This window comes from Pyxicephalus adspersus, chromosome Z (assembly GCF_032062135.1).
Source record: "Pyxicephalus adspersus chromosome Z, UCB_Pads_2.0, whole genome shotgun sequence".
NCBI classification, from domain to species: Eukaryota; Metazoa; Chordata; class Amphibia; order Anura; family Pyxicephalidae; genus Pyxicephalus; species Pyxicephalus adspersus.
In genome coordinates, this window is record NC_092871.1 from 21,049,150 (window position 1) to 21,067,411 (window position 18,262).

At 41.0% G+C, this 18,262-nt stretch overlaps 2 protein-coding genes across 2 annotated transcripts in view; one reads left to right on the forward strand and one right to left on the reverse strand.

The window, feature by feature from the left end:
• The window catches only part of MAP3K10 (mitogen-activated protein kinase kinase kinase 10), a 28,089-nt gene extending 21,188 nt beyond the window's left edge, over nt 1-6,901 (forward strand). The window contains exons 8-10 of the mRNA XM_072430887.1: nt 4-138; nt 1,845-2,567; nt 3,302-6,901. Of these exons, the coding sequence (XP_072286988.1) occupies nt 4-138; nt 1,845-2,567; nt 3,302-3,696 (1,253 nt within the window). The 3' untranslated portion in view covers nt 3,697-6,901. The remainder of the gene's footprint in view (nt 1-3; nt 139-1,844; nt 2,568-3,301) is intronic.
• A 1,973-nt stretch (nt 6,902-8,874) lies between these two features.
• Nucleotides 8,875-17,976, reverse strand: TTC9B (tetratricopeptide repeat domain 9B). The gene is made up of 3 exons (XM_072430742.1): nt 17,469-17,976; nt 11,085-11,267; nt 8,875-9,819 (listed from the first exon to the last, which is right to left on the reverse strand). The coding sequence occupies exons 1-3, from the start codon at nt 17,827-17,829 to the stop codon at nt 9,725-9,727; spliced, it is 639 nt and encodes a 212-aa protein (XP_072286843.1). The 5' UTR covers nt 17,830-17,976; the 3' UTR covers nt 8,875-9,724.
• Between the last annotated feature and the right edge of the window lie 286 nt (nt 17,977-18,262).

The following is an 18,262-nucleotide window of genomic DNA, read 5'->3' on the forward strand; positions in this document are numbered from 1 at the left end:
AAGGCTTTCCATGTCCTCCCCATAGGCTGAAGGCACTTGGAGAAGGCAGCAAACAGTGGTCCAGCAGTGCACCCAACCTTGGAAAATCGCCTAAGCATACGCCCATGAGTGTGGGTTTTGCAAGTCTGACAGAAATGGGTAAGATTCATGGATTGAATGAAAAAATTATGCTGAATAAATTAGCCATTTTTTAACCATGGAACTATAGGATACCTCCAAACATTACCAGGGGTTTCTTGAGCTATGGCTGCCTGTCCTCTCCCCTGATGGTACTTGCATAGTTGGGGGTCCTAGAACACAAACATGACCCCACTTTTTATCTATCTATGTGCTCGGAATTCAGACTACCACGGTAAGACATTTTTCACATGTCTCACATTGGACTGCAGGGGCATTTTTTCAGTGAATTTATTTTTCCAATGAATTTATTTTTCCAGTTAATTTATTTTAGGACATTATTTTAGGGTTCCTCTAGGATAAAAGTTTGAGTAATGCTGGATTAAACATCACACCATGTAGAACAGGTGCATAGGGTGAATTTATTTCACATTCAAACAAATATAATAGCTTGCAATTTCTTTAATAAGTGCTCCCTCTAGTGGTCAGTTTGAATTATGCATCTAATCATCAGAACAATTCACAAAGCTATTAGCATTTACCTGTCTCAGATTTGTATATAAGATTGTCACTAAAAATGTTTGTTTTTAGTCTGTTTATGCCAGTCATTCAGTCTACCTAGCCAGAAATATGGATGTTTGGAAGGTCCCTGGGGCTGAAAAAGGAGCCTATTTGTCTGGCAGTATGTGTACAGTTAAAATGGCCTGTATGCTGAAATTTAGATCATGAGAACACTTCCATGGTTCATGCTATAAGACTGCTGTCTTTACTATTTGGCGGTAAACATGGTAGCATTTCAGGTGCACCATTTACCACAGAATTTACAGGGACTTTGTACAGTTTAGTAGTTTTAGTAGTAGTAGGAATTAGAGTAGTGTTTATATAAGATAGGAATAGACAGCAGATCAGTGTATTCTGGAGTCTTGACTGCATTGCATTTAGTTATTTGGTTAGCAACACTAGGAAATGTAAAGTAAACATCCACATTAACCCAATTTTTAATGTGTCTCTTCTAATAAATTCTAATGTCACATTAAGGTAATCATGTTTTCTTTTTTTATTTTTGTCAGTGCACCACACTGAAATTAGATTCTGAAAATCTTTTAACCAAGTCCATTTAGTCCTTTAATACCATTGCAATAACTGTTAGATGTGCATATACACAGTGATGGAGAGAAGCTTTAAAATAATATTAGATAAAAAAAAGTGCTGGTGTGTTTTCACTAATGATTCACACAACTTTAGTTTACTTGAGTGTATTGGAAAAAAGTAAAAACTCCACATTTTTTTTAAAATCCTGGGTGAAAGGATTTATAAATAGTGTAAAGGGGGGGGGGGGTTCCATCATGTTCTCTTTTTGTATTTGCACATTAAAGTAAACAGGTCAATACCATCCCCATCCCCTAGCAGTATATATTCATCTATCTTTGCTCCCAAGCTTCTTCCTTCAGCTCCCTTGTTGGAAATCACACAGGGCTATGGACTCCTTTTCTCCTTTTCTGCCTTAATGTGACTGTATCAATCACTGTAACATGGGGGAAGGGGGTGAGTCCCATGATCACTCATGCCTGAAGGGTGGAGATAAGTGTTTCACCTTACCCTGACAAATGAAAAGTTCACTTTAAGCCAAAAAGTAACTTTACAACCTTACTGATAAGTCAGTACTAGTAGCGCCTACACATCTGCTTTAGCCAGTTGGTTATAACATTTTATTTTTCTCTTTCCAGAGGAATATGCAGATAATGAAGGCTCAGTTCCCCAATCCCCATACTCCACGCAGTCCTACCTCACCCTGCCCCTCCAGTCTGATACCAGGAGTAACAATGAAGATTCAAGTCTTTCTGCAGCATCATCTTCAGACAGCCCCAAGCGCAACTCCCAGTCCCGAAGAAAAAGTGAACTGGTGTTGTTGGGATGTGCATCTCTTCTGGCAGCTGTAGCACTTGGCACTGACTTGGCAGAGTTGGTCCCGCAAGAAGAGAAAAGAAAGGGCATTTTTCAGTGGGCTGCAAGGGGCATCAAGCGTAGTGGTAATTCTCCAAGCCACTCTATGTCTAAGGAGGAGCCAGTCATTCCACCCAGTTCAGTTACACTCATCTCATTGTCTTCCATCTCAGACTGTAACTCCACCAAGTCCCTTATACGCTCAGATAGTGATGACACTGGACTGGCCAGTGATAACGTGCCCTGTGGGCAGCTTGCGGACGAGGAGCCCAGTAGGGATCAGGCTCTCCTTGGCCGAAATCCCCTAGTGGACTACAAAGTGGAGAGTTTTAAAAGGGACCCCAGGCAGTCCTTGACGCCCACTCACGTCACAGCCACCAGAGCCAATTCTACAGCAGCCAGGGGTCACAGAAGGACTCCATCTGATGGGGCCATAAGGCAGGTAACACCGGGTCATAGACGTTCACCTTCAGATGGCAGCACACCCCCACAACTATGTGACGCAGGTCAGTTTGAAATCCTATGGCACCAATGTTAAACAACTGCTTGTAATTTTGCTTGAATTTGCCAGGAATAATATAACAGCCAGGCAGCCAGCTTTTGCAGAAAAAAAGGTCTGCAGCTTCCATATTTTCCTAAATCACATTATTAGGTATTTTAATAAATACACAAAAGACACCCAATTTACATTGTCTGTACTGGTACTATCTGCTTCCTTGGACACCAATTAAGATATGGCCTGGTTAGCTACAGGCATGTGAAAAACAGTGACGATGTTGATAGCCAAGCCCCCCCATGTATCATTTTTTCTTTCCACCTTAGTGCAATAGGACAATGCCTACATGAGATCATGACAACCAATTCTGCTCTGAATTTAAGGCAAGTGTAGAATAGCATTCACATCACATGAAGCTGCATGAGGTGGACTTCACTGGCCGGAAAAACAGTTATTTGTGAGATTTTGCAGGAGGAAAACAGAAAAAACAGCAAGTGCACATGAACTTATAACTAATGCAGTAGCAGGCACTGTGTCAGGGAATGTATTTATACAAAGGATTCAGTGCCCAGTAGCCCTTAATATGCCTTGTTCATTTGTCTTTTATGCTATGTATGTACACAGACTGTACACAGTGTTCTCCCTGAATAGTACCTTTTAATAAAACTTATGAAGGTGCTGAAAGGTCCATATTAAACCCGGAGTTTTTATATAAATAATTTGTTTTGTCTTCCTGTCCCATAGGTTCCAAAGAGCACACTCCGTTTCCACGTTTGCCGGATCCCCACTTCATATTCCCACCTCCAGCAAGGCGTAAAACCCAAGACAAAGATTCAGCAGTTGAAAGACCGACCACCCTAGAGTTTGCTCCCAGGCCTCGCCCTTCTGCTGGCCGCCCAAGACTAGACCCTTGGAAATTTGTGTCCCTTTCTCGGACTCACAGCTCATCTCCACCCGGCAGCGGAGGGGATGGCAGCTCCAGTGGATCTGCAGATGGTGTTCAGGTTGGAGGAGCTGAGGAGACCCTTCTAGACATGGAGGTGGAAGGACAAAGATTGGACAACACTGTCCCGCTGTGTGGGGGTGGGTTCCTGCCACAGACTGACCCTTATTTTAATTTGGGGGCAGATATTTCCTAATGCAAAAGTCTGCTGGATCAGAGCATTATTTGAAGGAAAGAAGCACCCTTTTTGAATGTATTTTGAAGTTGTAAACCAACGGGTATAAACAATACTCATAACTGATTAAACCAAGTGGGGTACCCCTACCTAGTTCTGTAGTCAGTTAAAACTGAAGGTGTCCGTAAGCAAATTTTTAACTGCAGGTTTAAGAAATTACCAATTAGTCTTATGGCTGTGTTCCTCATGGTGATTCTATTGGCCCCTCTTTAGATGAGGATTTGATTTTTATTTCTGTGAAAGCGACTGAGCCTCTGCTTGCCTCACCTATGTTTACAGCTTATCCTTACCACCTGCCTCGTTTTGGGGGGGGGGCTTGTTAGATCTTTCTGGACCCTAGGATATCACTGGTTTAATCTGCCTGTAGCACGGCAATAGATAAGGGTCCTGTCAGTTCCAGTAACTTAAAAGGTATCAGACCTGCCATGACCTGCTCCATTAATGTCTTAATGGTGACCGAAGTATTAATAAAGAATTTGACCACTCTTGCAGTGTATTTGACATAATTGTTTGTACAGTAGTGCTATGCAGTTACTCTACAGATTCCAGATTATTTTATTTACATGGTTTAGAAATATGCCAGTATTCAAGTGCCAATGTGTATAAGAAAGAAAATATACCATGTCTTCTATTGTGGCTTCCAACCTTTGAGCTACCTTTGAAATAGTTTTTAATGGTCTCTTAGTGGTTTACCCTAAAATACCTAAGGGAGATTTTTAAACGTCATCTTTTTTAGTTTTGAATAGAACTTGAAGTAGTTAGAACCTTATCAAAATTTTTTTGATTGACTCCAGTTGGCGAATTCACCAAATGTGGTGGATCTGCGCAGCCTTTCACCTTTTTTTTTTTTTTTTTAACATGAATGAACCCTTGAAATAACTTTCAGGTCTTAGGGAACCCCTGCTATAGTTACTATATCCATAGCTCTCAGAACATTACAGTAGTGTGGTGGTCAGTAGGAAGAAGAGACAAAATATACTTAGACTGAAATGGTTTGCACACAAATCCTTAGGGATTAGGAGGGAGCCTTAAAACAGAACTCAACTTTATAAACAAAGAATTGCATGCAGGCATGTTCTTTATTGCAGGGACTTGCTGTGAGATAAACTTTATAGGAACCCAGTACTGAGAGAAAGTTAGATGCTGCAAGTGCAAACTGCATTCCGAAGGTACAAACTGTTTGGCTACCTCCAACTCCATTCACATTGAGTTAGGTCTTGTCTCCATTGGCTTTGAGCAAGCTTCAGGCTGTGTAGTAAGAAAAGCACAGCATGCTTTAGTTTCAGAAACGAATAGGGCAACATGGTTTTGATACTATACAAAGCATCATACTGCGTGGAAATGCTCAGTTGCTTTTAATGGATGGCTTTTGCGGTGTGTTTCAAATGACTTAGAAAATGGGTATGCCAATAGCAATGGAGACCAGGCCTTACTCATTTAGATATGGAGACTACTCACAAGTCATAAGAATTATTCTTTAAACCTTGGCCACATCAGAAACCCAAAAATATGAAGGTTTTAGACCATTATGGCAGCCAGGAAACTGGAATGATTGAAAAGAGAGAACAGCTGCGACATTCTACTTACGTTTTTCTGTTCAGATTTATTTTATAGTTTCCATTGCTGCACAGCTCATAAGTTTGTAACCAGTCAAATGTAATTTATTTGTGTTTCTAAACCAATTTCATAGTATTTTTAACAAACATTATTTAAGGGCTATATTTCAGGACTTGTGTGACCGATTGCCGTGTATGGTTATATTTTAATGTAGCCCACAAGCTAAAATAGGTCAGAGAACTCTGGTCTGTTTGCATTCTGATTCATTTTGAAAATATCTAGATAAGCTTGGAGTAACTGAGTGTTTCATTTTGTTTTTTTAACTTTTAGTGCCGAAATGATCATATTAATGCCTACTGGTTCCATTGTGATTGTAACTAGACCCAGAATTATCTCCTGTAAGTTCCACAACATCTACAAATCTGCCAGTATGACTTGTATAAAGGATCTGTAGACGGCTGTTTTTATAAAATATTTTGTTGATGGACACTGATGTCCATTTATTCAGCATTCCTTAAACAAAACTGCACATACACTTTTACATACCCATTTTCCAATTCCAAAATGTGATGAGCCACTATATATGTTTTTTGGAAAGCTTTTTACAAAACCATGGGCATGGAGTGTGTCACCTCTTCTCTGGGAAGGCTTTGCCCATGCTTTCAGTGAGCCTCTATGGGGATTTGTGCCCACTAACAACAAAGGATAAAAAAAAAGGATATTTGTAATGTCAGTTACTGATGACGAAAAAGAAGACCTGTTTACAACTGATGTCCCAATGATGTTTAATAGGCTTTAGGACAGGGCTCCTTGTAGACCACTCGGATTTTTCAATACCAAACTCAATAAACCATGTCTTTGTGGGACTTGCTTTGTACATGGTCTTGCTGGAACAGAAAAGGTCTCTCCCAAATTGTTGCCATACCGTTGGAAATAAAAAATTGTCTATAATGACTGGAATTCTGTAGTATTATGGTTAGGTTCATGGAATTGTGCTGCAGTAATGCATGTTATGAACAATGCACTGATGAAAAAGCTGCATGTGCTGCCTTAACACAATACATGTTCATGCACGGCATAATGCAAAGTCAATTACTATGTACTAATTGTAATTGGCCCTGTTGTATCCTTTTCCAGAAATACCTGAATTTGATAAATGAAATCCACATACTTTTGGCTATAGTTTAAGACGCCTGTACAAAGTAGGTTGGAGGGTCATGTAATAACTGTGAAGAATATGACGGTATAACTGCTCTCTCTCGTGTCTTGTTCAGTCATTGTTGGCCTTTTTATTACAGGCCTTTTTAAACCTTTGGGCTGTCATGCAGATCATTTAAAAATTACTATTTACAACGTGAATGACTCTATTACCTCCATTAACTATATCAAAATTGTCAAAACTATGTGATTAAATTTGAGAGATGGAAAAATTGTAAAGTGCTTATAATTTTATGGTTTTGATGGTGAGGCTGGGAACATTGCTGTTTTTTTTCCAATCTTCTGTACATATTACTATCCCTGTATGCAATTGTTCATATAAGAAAATTAACTTATTGCATTTTGAAATATTAAATATTCTGAACCATGTGCTACATGTTCCCTCTATGAACTCTTTGATGATTTTTTTGATTTGGTAAAATATTTGAATTGTGGCTACTTCTGTACTTTCAAGACCTTATTTCCACTTATTTTCCATATGTTCTGGTATAGAGACCCTGTTGGGTCTCTAAGAATTCAATCCAGCACACAAATGTAACATACTCGCCTCTCTAGCAACCTAGTTGTCATGCCTTCTCTCTGTTTCAGTGGTACAGCCTCTGCCAGTCACCTTGGCATTCAACCCATCTAGAAGTCTTGGAATTTTTTGTCTTCTGCCACAAGTCATAGTTCCTTCCTTGTATCTCATGTGTACCATCTTAGAGCTGTAATGACAAAAAGGTCAAAGGAAGTAACCATGGCGTGCGGCACAGGACATAAGCATTGGACTCTCTCAATATAATGCTGAAGACACTATGTATGTTGGGAGGTAGGAGACACCGGCCTTCATAGAGGTGAGTATACCACATATAGCAATGAATTTTCTATATGAATACTATAAAGAGTTCATAGGGTCTCTTAAAAATGAAAGGCAATCCATCGCCACAAAACTGACCATGATTCAACAAACGTAAAAAGTATTCCTTTGTCTAAAGTGGTGGGTGGAACCATTCAAATAATTCCTATCTGCCCCTATGGCTAATGGTTTAGTAGCATTTTGTCCTATATAACAGAAATATATGGAACACAACTATACGCTATGTGGATTAGGGATACATAAAAATACAGATAAAACTTGTATCACAATAATGGTAACCTGGGATCAGTTTTGCTTTGCATTGGTATCTGGGGTTTGCCATTTCATTTCATTTTTATGACTATAGACATCACAAGCAATTGAAGTTCATGCATTTGTCTCAGGAGCACAGGGGAACTCCTGTTTGAAAATCTGACAAACTATAACATTTCTTTTTATCTATAGCAACCGATCATTTTCCAGGTGTCATTTCTGCAGCTAACAATGAAACAACAATTGTAACTGTCACGGCACAAGAACTGTTATTTGGCATTGCGGAGGGCCTAACTTATCAATGTGTACTTACATAGAATGGATAACGTCTATACCAATCAGCATCAGATACGTCCAGAAAGTTTGGATCTGATTGGTGGCTGCAGGGAAATAACTTCAGTTTTTAAACCAAACAATTTATATTGTTATATATATGATATATATATTTCTTCTTAATATTATTACAAAGTATTTATATAGCGCCAACATATTAAGCAGTGCTGTAAAGGTCTATTGTCATGTCACTAAATGTCCCTCAAAAGGGCTTACAATCTATTGTCCCTACCATAGCGCAGAGAGTGTCCTGGCTGGAATTTGAACCTGGGACCTAATGGTGCATAGGCCAGAGTGCTATCCTCTGAGCCAGAGTTTGTAATTCTCACCTACCAACCAACAAGTCCCTCTCCTTTTTATTGTTAACTGAACTCATAATGAAGACATGGGAGAAAGAATGAGAGTTCTTTTGTATGATAACCCCATACATGAGACCTTGGGTGATTAAAAACAGTTACTTATAGCTTCTTGCATAAATAACAGAGGGAAGAACATGAGATCCTTAAAACCCTTACATCCTATTTACATCGTCCTTTGTTAATGTATGTTGCATTAGGCAGCCTATTCATTTGGCTGCCAATGCTCAACAGTGGGCAAAAACCTAAACATGCACCATTATTTGTTACACTGCGCACTATGACGCATGGTGTATGGGTCATTGCAGTACTGTACGTGTTACTGCAGTCCTTAGGTGTGAATGATTCTTAAAAACACATTTATATACCCTAACTAGGTGACGTTTTGTGTTGAAGAATTGCGTAAGGTATTCAGCTATAATGGTTTTCCTTTTTTTCTATTTCAGTGATTCTGATTTCATACAGCCTTGAGAATAGTCTCCAACTATCTCTCTACATGCAAGCGTGCTGCACCATGTACTAAGGGACCCCATTTCTTCCTAAATATCAATCAAATACAGACACAAGTTTTGTTTATCATTTATTTACAAAAAAGAAAGTCCTACACAACATCCTTATATTCTGAGACCCAAGAACGAGCTACAATTTCACTTAGTATGGCGTGGGGAGCATGTCTGTCTGAATATGGTTCCTGGTGATGCTGAAAGTGCAGAGCGTTCAATGCGGCAGTCTTAAGGTGCGGAGGCGATATATTGGATCAGGCATCACATGTGCATCCACTTTTCTGCAAAGGTCTTCATCATTCCTATGAGAAACCTTGAATGTGAAGTTGATGTGATATTTCATTGAGTTCTCCAAGCACACATTTGAGTATGCATGATGGATTCTGAATCATTATATTGGTTTACAATTGGTATTACACTCTCCAGATCACATATTCAGAATTATAACTCATCGGCATCCATAATGCTATGATGGCAGGGACCAGCAGGGGTTGATGTGTCACTGTGGGGCAGTTCCTTTTTTTCAATAGGCTGATAGGAAGTATGACAGCATAAAGTTTGGGCGTTCTTTAAATCAACATGCTGCATCCAGAGCAATACTGAGCATGACCCGTTCTCTCCAATTATGAGTATGTCTATATATATATGTGTTCTAGATACATATATACACATACATGTGCTGCATGCATTGACACATTATAGGTAGTTGATAGGCAAATATATAAAATGATTTATATAATTTATATAAAGTGCCAGAGCTGCATTGTTATTATTTTTCTATATTGCCGTCTCCTTGTTAGATGAAGACTGGTGAGGTTTGTACCGGGCAATGCTCAGTATCAGCCACCATCCCTTGGCTTACAGTATCGTGAGATACGAGTCTGGTGGAGGACAGGATCGGGTACCAGGTTGCGCTATCCAATCACCTCCTTAAAACTTTTCCTCTCCCTTTGGCATGACCGCTGGACTTTCATCTCTGTCAACTGGATGTAACGGAGAACGTTGGTATCTGGTAGAAAAGAAAAAGATTTAGTTTAGTTACTGTGTTGTAAAATGAGTTAAAATTTCATTATTTATATATGAAAGCAAAAAATGGGTAGGAAACAGTTCTTATGTGGAGGTTTAGTTGTTATGAATATGGGAAATCTAAGGAAGAAATTAATTATCTGGCTTTAGCCATGACACATGCTTTAGTAGTTTGCGGTGGCTGTCCTGCCACTGGACTAATACAAATAAACTCTCATTGAGAATTAAGAGACTGTAGGTGACATGGTAGTGTATAATTTCCTGCCACAGGAAAATTTTAGAAGTTGAAATAGACAAAATGAACAGTAAAAAGCACTAATATGTGTGTTTCATAATAGGAATTGAGATCGAAGATCACACAGTGGTGTAAAACTGGGCAGCAGCAGGACAATTTTTAATAGCAAAGCACGACCCAAATTTACTAGACAGAAAGTATAGAATGAAGCTTTACTGCAAGGATTAAGAAGATGTATTGAACACAGCATATTAAAATTGTCCAGTAATATGACAATAATAATCAGAGGATAATCAAAAATGTACTACAGACAGGTGTTTTGCAACACAAATTAGGTGACTACAGGCAATATAGTAGTGTAAAAATGCCAGCAGCAGGACAATTTTAATGATGAAGGCTAAGCCCAAATTTACTAGAGACAAGGAACAATGGTCAGCATTTTACTGCAAGGTTTATACTGCAAAGGGCATGGCCGTGTAATATCATCTAGCAGTAGGACAGATTTAATCAGACAAAATAGGCCTAACCAGTGTATGCCTTATTTTTATTTTGGCTAAAAGCATATGGGAAGGAAGTGAATGTGAGTGATATATTGTGAAATGGTTGCAGTATGCGTACCTCCGTATAGGCTCTCGGGCTCGCCATGGATAGCCTTCACTATTACCGTGCCCCCTCTTCTTTATTTATGACTACACCCCTGCACTAATTCCCGGGGCCCAAATACATTTCAGCTCCCTGCATATACTGACATGCTATCACTTGTGGCCCTAGAGGGGGAAGGTGAGGGCCCTGGGCAATTGCCCACTTTGCCATTCCTTGCTGCCTGTTGAATGAATAAACAGTACATGATCCTATTTCTGCTGCATGCCCAAGCGGATGACAGGAAAACCTTTTAAGCAGGAAACCCTTTGACCTTTGTTTTCCGAACACAAATGACCCAAAGGCCTTTTCCAATTCTCCTTCGGCAGACCCTCTTGATATTCTTTCAGCGATGGTACTACCAGTTGTATTACCTGTTGGTTCTCGGCTCCTCGCTTCTTTGAGATACAGCAGGGCATTGCCATAATCCCCCAGGTGATAGAAGGCGATGCCAGCTCGGTACGTGGCTTTGAAGTTGCTATTCTGTTTCTCCAACACCTTCAGGCAGTATTCCTTCACTCGCTCATAATTCACCAGCTCTGACTGCAATAAACAGGCTGAGGAGACAGCAATTGTCAGGGGGGAATGAGACAAATACAGAGCTTCATCATTTCATAAAGGAACAAACACAGAGGGATAACTAAGCCGCCAAACCCCCTCCTACCAGGTGAGCGGCGGCACAGACAAAAGAATATTTATATGATATGATGTCAGTACCCAGCACCAGCCAGCCCTCACCAGTCCCATGGACATTATAACATGCACAAATAAACAGATGGATGCACTGTAAAAAAAAAAAAGTCTAAACCAAGAAATGAACTGATCACATCTCCCTAAGCAATCATTTGATTTACTAATGTTATGTAAGAAAAACAAATCATACACCTTGCAAGGATTTCTGCTAAGTATACTGCAGATCTTACCTGCTATTGTTCTGGAGGTGTCATGCCTTCCTAAGCTTTATTATAATCACATGATCAGTCTCAGGGGTGTAATGAGAAAATCTGCTGCACCAGTGTTCCCTTTATGCTTGAATGGACTAAAATGATCTCAGCAAGGATGAAAACCATTTTGCAAGGGGGATGGGTGTTCTGGGATCACCCATTAGCTAATGTGAGAATTAGTGTGGCTGCAGGACCAGGGGGATAGTAAAAGAGGTCATTCTAGTTAGGTTAGATTTGGGGAAATGGATTTAAGGGTAAATGTTAGAATTCCGTCATATTATGTATGTCTTATCCTATTTTTTAAATAGGCTGGCAGTGCAACTCAACATAAAAATCATGCAACACTGGTGTGGTGTAGTGCATGTACATTGGCTACTACTACATGCGTGTGTTGGGGTGTCATTCATGTAATACACACAACTGAATGCTTTGCAGTAACATGCGTGTTTTCCTGCGATGCACCATGACACTATGGCCATTGTTAGGGATAGGGTAAGGTTTTGTGGGAGGGTATGGAGAAAAACAATTGGTGGCGGTCAGCAAAATGCCTGGCAGTGCCAATTTGATGGCAATGGGCATCACATTGGAAGCAGACTTTCTGCATGGGACAGCTCTGGAGAGGAGAAAGTATGGCAGAGGAATCTGTATCGGGAGAGCAGCCCAATTTCAGTGTCCCTAATATGAAAGCTGAACAGGAATTTTTTCACAGGGATAATTCTGGTGTTGGACTCCTAGCAGATATAACAAATGTATTGTTTTCTTAAGGAAAGAGGTGTAAGTACCTAAATTCGCCTTGAAGGTAATAAGGTTCTTTAATATAACATATTGGGTATTTGCAGTACAGAAGAGCTTAGACTGGGGGATGGACATGCAGCACAAAGAGCCAATCAGTTGTGTTGCTAACAGGAAATATTCTGATAGGAGGATAGGGCAGAGTGAGAAACATGAGCTCAACAGTTTGCTGCATCTCCTTCATTAGTTACAGAGCTGTCCTCTATGACAAAGCTATATAGATTTCAAAAATGTATGGACAGTAAAACAAATCCTTATCAATAAACACATTTCAGTATGAAAAATAAAACTAACCTTTAAAGCAAACCTGTTATTAGAGAAACACAGAAGCTGTATGCTCTCGCCTATTCTAGTTGTCTGGATGCTTAGCCATTACTTTGCCGCTGACCCAACAAGCATGATGATCAGAAATGTTTAAACCAGGGGATGACCATGACATGGGCTTGGAACAGAAGCTGGGGACAGGTGGCTCTGCCATTCCTAGGATGATGATTTTTTGAAATGAGGATGTAGTCTTTTGTCATAACCAAATGATTAATAAAAAGAAGAGCTGCCACCTGCTAAAGCTGAACTCCAGGTACAAGAACTAATTTCAAGGGATTGCTTATTAGCTCATAAAGGAATTTATTTGTGAGCAACCAATGCCCTTACAAACCCAGATATTACCTTGTAAAAGTAGTGATGACCTTATGTGCATGGAGCAGCATCTCACTCCCTGTTCTGACTTCCTTCGCCTAGAAAGGATGTGATAGTAACTTTCTATCAGGTCAGAAAGGTAAATGGGACAAGAACTGTGGAGGGATTTGAAGGCAAAGCACAGGAGACCGTTGTCACCCCATTACAGGAAGTATCCGACAAGGCAATTCTGCATTTTGGGGTCACTTTATGTTATTTTGGAACAACTTTTGTAAATACATTAAAGTGTTAAAGCTAATATAAAATTTCAGTGAATGAGCTTATAAAATCTCTTATACCAGCCTATTTTATCTCGTATATTTTTACATTAGTATGATTTTAAGTAATTTTTTTTTTTAAATCTACAGCTTTCTTTCTGCAGCTTGTGACTCACCATGAAAGTCTTGTTCAGGCATATGAGTGTTGGGGGGTGAAATGGCATTTAGTTGTTGCTGGTGCGCATGCTTGTAGCTTATAAAATTTAGAATAAAAAAGGTACATATAGGCACACATAGAGGAGCCTTTCTCTGCCAAGGTTCTTAAAGGTCCTAGGGTTCCTGCAGAAGTTACTTAAGTGAGGAGCAATGTCTGCTTTCAGATAAGTAACCACTGAGACCTTTTTAGCCTTCTCGAAGGGGCATCCTTCCCTTAAAAAACATCAATGTAAGAAGCAATTTTCCCACTGACCACATGTATTGTTGCCCCTTTTATTACTGACCATCAGTGTTAGAGCTTTTTCCTAATCAACACCAAAGTAAGGTGGTCATTGTGTCACTGACCATCAAACAGGGGAATATCTTCACTAACTACTAATGTAAAGTGCTCCCTTCTGGCACCAACCATCATTAAAAGGGGTCCCTTCTTCAATGAATACTAATGTAAGGTGCTGACCACCAGTGGGAAATGAGAAGCCACTGATGTAAGATGGTATTTTTGCCACTGACCAGCAATCGAAGGGAACCGTTGTTCATTGACCATCAATGAACAGTAGTCTTTCTGACACTGACCATTAAAAGGGGCCTTTCTTCACTGACCGCAGTGCAAGTTGGTTCTTCCGCCATTGACCATCAAGAGGGATCCTTCTTCCATGGTCACCAGTATAAGGTGGTCTTTCTGCCACTGACCACCAGTGAAAGGGGCTCTTTTTCAATGACCACCAAAGTAAGGCGCTTCCTCTGACACTGACCAACATAGGGGGCCTTTCTTCACCAACCACTAATGTAAGATGCTCCTTCTGACACTGACCACAAAGGGGCCCTTCTTTACTGACCACCATTGTACGGTGGTCCTCCTGGTAATGACCACAAATTGAAGCCGTTTTCACTAACCCCCACTGTAAGGGGAACCTTTTACCACTGTCCATCAAGAGGGGTCCTTTCTGCCACTGACCACCAATCAAAGGGGCCTCTTTTACAATGACCGCAAACGTAAGGTTTTCCAACAAAGGGGACCTGTCTTTACCAACCACCAATGTAAGATGCTCCTTCTTTAATGACCACCAATAAATGGTGGCTCTTCTTCAATCACCACCATTTTAAGGGGGTCATTTTGGTAATGACCACAAATTGAAGTCAGCCCTTCTTCACTGACCACCAATGTGATCCTTCTGCCAATGACCATCAAGAGGGGTCCTTCTTCACTGACCAGCATTGTAAAGTAATCCTTCTGTCACTGACCACCAATCAAAGGGAGTTCTTTTTTAATGACCACCAAAGTAAGGTGCTCCTTCTGCCACTGACCAACAAAGCTGGCCTTTCTTCACCAATCACCAATGTAAGATGCTCCTTTTGCCACTGACCAACAAGGGGCGCCCTTCTGATCACCAATTGAAGAGAGCCCTTCTCACTACAGCTCCATTGGCTGTAGATTTTTTCAGATTTATTTATTAGTTGGGGTTCTTTAATTCCCTTATACTATTTTCCAGATTCCCTTGTGCTAAAATGCTTGGGAAGGACAATCCTGAAATAGAGAAATGTATAGATATGGGGTCTGTGCATCCCCCAGCATGGTAAAATAATGGCACACAAATGTTCATGTCTTAATATGATGCAGTGATGTGCAGTAACCCACAGCAGCCATCAGATAAGTGTATCCAGGGGAAATTCTGGGAGCTGGGGGTCATTACAATTTTCCAATTGTACCTTTGCTCAGTCAGCTAAGACCCACATTGCCTAAATATTTTATTGCGATACAGATGATGCAATAAGTCAGTAACCAATCAAAATGTAAATGATATAGTTATGGTTCTGCTTGGTTGCTATAGATTACTGCACGTTGCAAAGGCTTTTTATGGTTATGCTTGGTCCAAACTGATGAACCCTGCATCTGGTTGTCTGCATTGTGTTCCTCTTGTTGTGGGGGGATATAGACTGAAAGATACTGAAATACGATGGCTATAATGGTGCATGTATGTAGTGATATGCAGTATATTGTAGCTCATGGCTACCAATCATGAGATCACTGGAAGATGAATTCTGCTGCATGTTACTATTCAGTTTTTGGAATATACCTATTATAGTCTTTCCTTCCCTTTAAAGGGTGTTATATCAGAAATAATATTCTCTATAATAAAGATGAATTTGAAGCCCCTTCCAATGAAGGGCGTCAAAAAATCAGATATGTAGAGAAAGCGTCTACCCACACTGAGGCATGTGTTTGGGTTACAATGCGGTCGCCCGCGTGATTTAACCCCAGCTGACCATCAGTGCATTGCAATGTAATAATTATCCCTAGCTGCAAGGACTTACCCATTAGTATTTGCAGTCAGGGCTAGCTGGGGTTACTTCTCACGCATCACTGACCTGTAACACAACGTCATACCTAGAAGTGGCTGACAGGGAAACTGACCAAGAGATGTTACATGAACGTCTGAAAACTGCAAATCTACTGCTGCTCTTTAATGCCCGAAAAATGCCAAAAATGCCAAAATGTCTATTTTTAGTATAATAGAAAAGCTTGGCATTTTTAGTCTAATACACAGTGTTTCTCAACCAAGGTTCCTCCAAAGATTGCTAGGGTTCCTTGAGCAATGAGCAATTTGTGACTCTTGAGGTTAAATGACTCTAATGATCTTTTTGGCTATCTGTAAGGGGGACATTCTTCCCAATGGCCACCAATGTAAAAAGGAATTCTTCCTGCTGACCACTACACTAATATACTGTGAGCTGTGGATATAGTAATTATAGCCGGGGTTTCCTGAAGACCTGAAAGTTCCGCTGTGGGTTGAGACTCGGTAAGTTTGTTGAGCCCGGAGTGCAACCAATCTAAATGCCCTCTGCCTAGTCAGACTGGTACAGGAGGGGTTCCAACTGGTCCCTACATTAGTTCTATACTGAGGGACTATATAGAGGTAGCCATTGCTGACCTTTTTTTTGCCTGATATTGATCCAAAGGCATGATTGCTTTGTGCACCACAGACCAACATGTAGATCACCAGTTTGAACTTCACCTACTGCATACTTGTTCTTAAAGAATCGATGCCAGAGACAGCCAGGCAAATAGTCTTTTCCTATCAAGTCCAGCAATGGCACCTATGTGTCTATCAGTACATAAAGCCAATGATGTCCGCTCTTCTTACAGCAGGGAACACACAAGGGTGTCCATTCCATGGACAGGTTTCATAGAAACTGGAACATTACAGGAGCAATATCCATATGTGTAGAAAGCTAAATTTATTTTTTACCTGTTTCCAATAAACTGAAACATGTTAGGTTGCCAGGGCTTACGGCATCCAAGCCTAAACTCTCCATACACTTTACAAAGCTCCGTTGCATGGAGTCTGTCTACTGCAGGATGGAGCTATGGGACATTTGTTGCAATTTGTTGGTCAAAGTGCAACATGCAACTGCATTAACCCGCAGCAGCCAATCAGAAATCATCTTTGGTTCTTCTAATAGACTCTCGTTAAATATCAGAAAGCTGAATGTCATGGCTGGCTTGGGGCTCTTCCATAAAAAGAAGCCCCATGGAGAATTCTCCTCCCATTGCAGGGTGACCCAGACGGCTGTGAACATGGGTTGGGCCCCTTCCTCTGCAGGGCCACAAAGTAAAACCCTATGGGACGTGCAATTTGTACTACACAGTGGGCCAGGCAGCAGTGGGCTTTGAGTCATGATATGTTTGCCTTTTTTGCTGCAGGGTGGTACATGCACCGACAGATCACCAGGCGATGACATTTTTCTGGTCTAGGTTGGGGCAAAGAGGGTTAATGACCGTGCAGGACCCCCGATACCCCCAGCCACCTCCAATACCAATTCACAGGGTTAATCTCTGTTACTTCCACATCAGTGATCCCTCCACCCCCGCCTCTCCACCACTGCATCCCTCTTCCATGCCTTCACCACCTACCAGTCAGGCTGTCATAACATTCGATCTCTGTGGCCTCCACCCGCACCTTCTGAGCCTCCGTCAACCTGGTACCAGCACCGCCATTGGCCTTCCTCTCTTCTCCATCTTCATGGACCCCCTTGAGCACCAGCAGGGCCCGGTGATACTTGCCTATGGCATCCCTGAATTTTTTGTCCTTGTAGCAGCGGTTACCCTCTGTCTTGAACTCCACCGCTTTTTGGATCCTGGCTTCCACCTCGGGTTCAGGGGCGGCCGGTTGTCTCCCACCACCCACACTGCTCTGGTCTCCCATTGCCCTCACAGCTGGTCCATGCTGGGGGTATCCCAGCGGCTGTTCTCTCTGGATGTACGTTCTGTGCATAGGGGATGAATGGCAGAGATGCTGAGGATGCTGTAGGAGGAGGAGGAGAAGGAGGAGAGAGGAAAAAGAGCTCCAGCATCAGTCCATCCCCCGCTGCATTCTGGGTACCACACAGCTGAGTTCCTCTCCTTAACCCCTTGAGCTTTGCTCCAAGTCGGGGATTTCCAGCATGGAAGCGTCATGGTGAATATGATAGGTCTACAGAGAGGGATCTGTCACGCTTTAACATCTCCTGCATCCGTTCTATTGATGGAGACAATCATCTCATTATACAAAGGGCAATGATACTCCTTTATTTTACATACACACAAAGTGAATTACTGATGAAGAAAGTCAAGAAGTCAAGTCCCTCTTTCAATCAATTCGATTTTTCATTTTCCATAGGAGAACGGAAAGGTTGTAATAATTGCTCATAACAACTATTTAAGTTTCA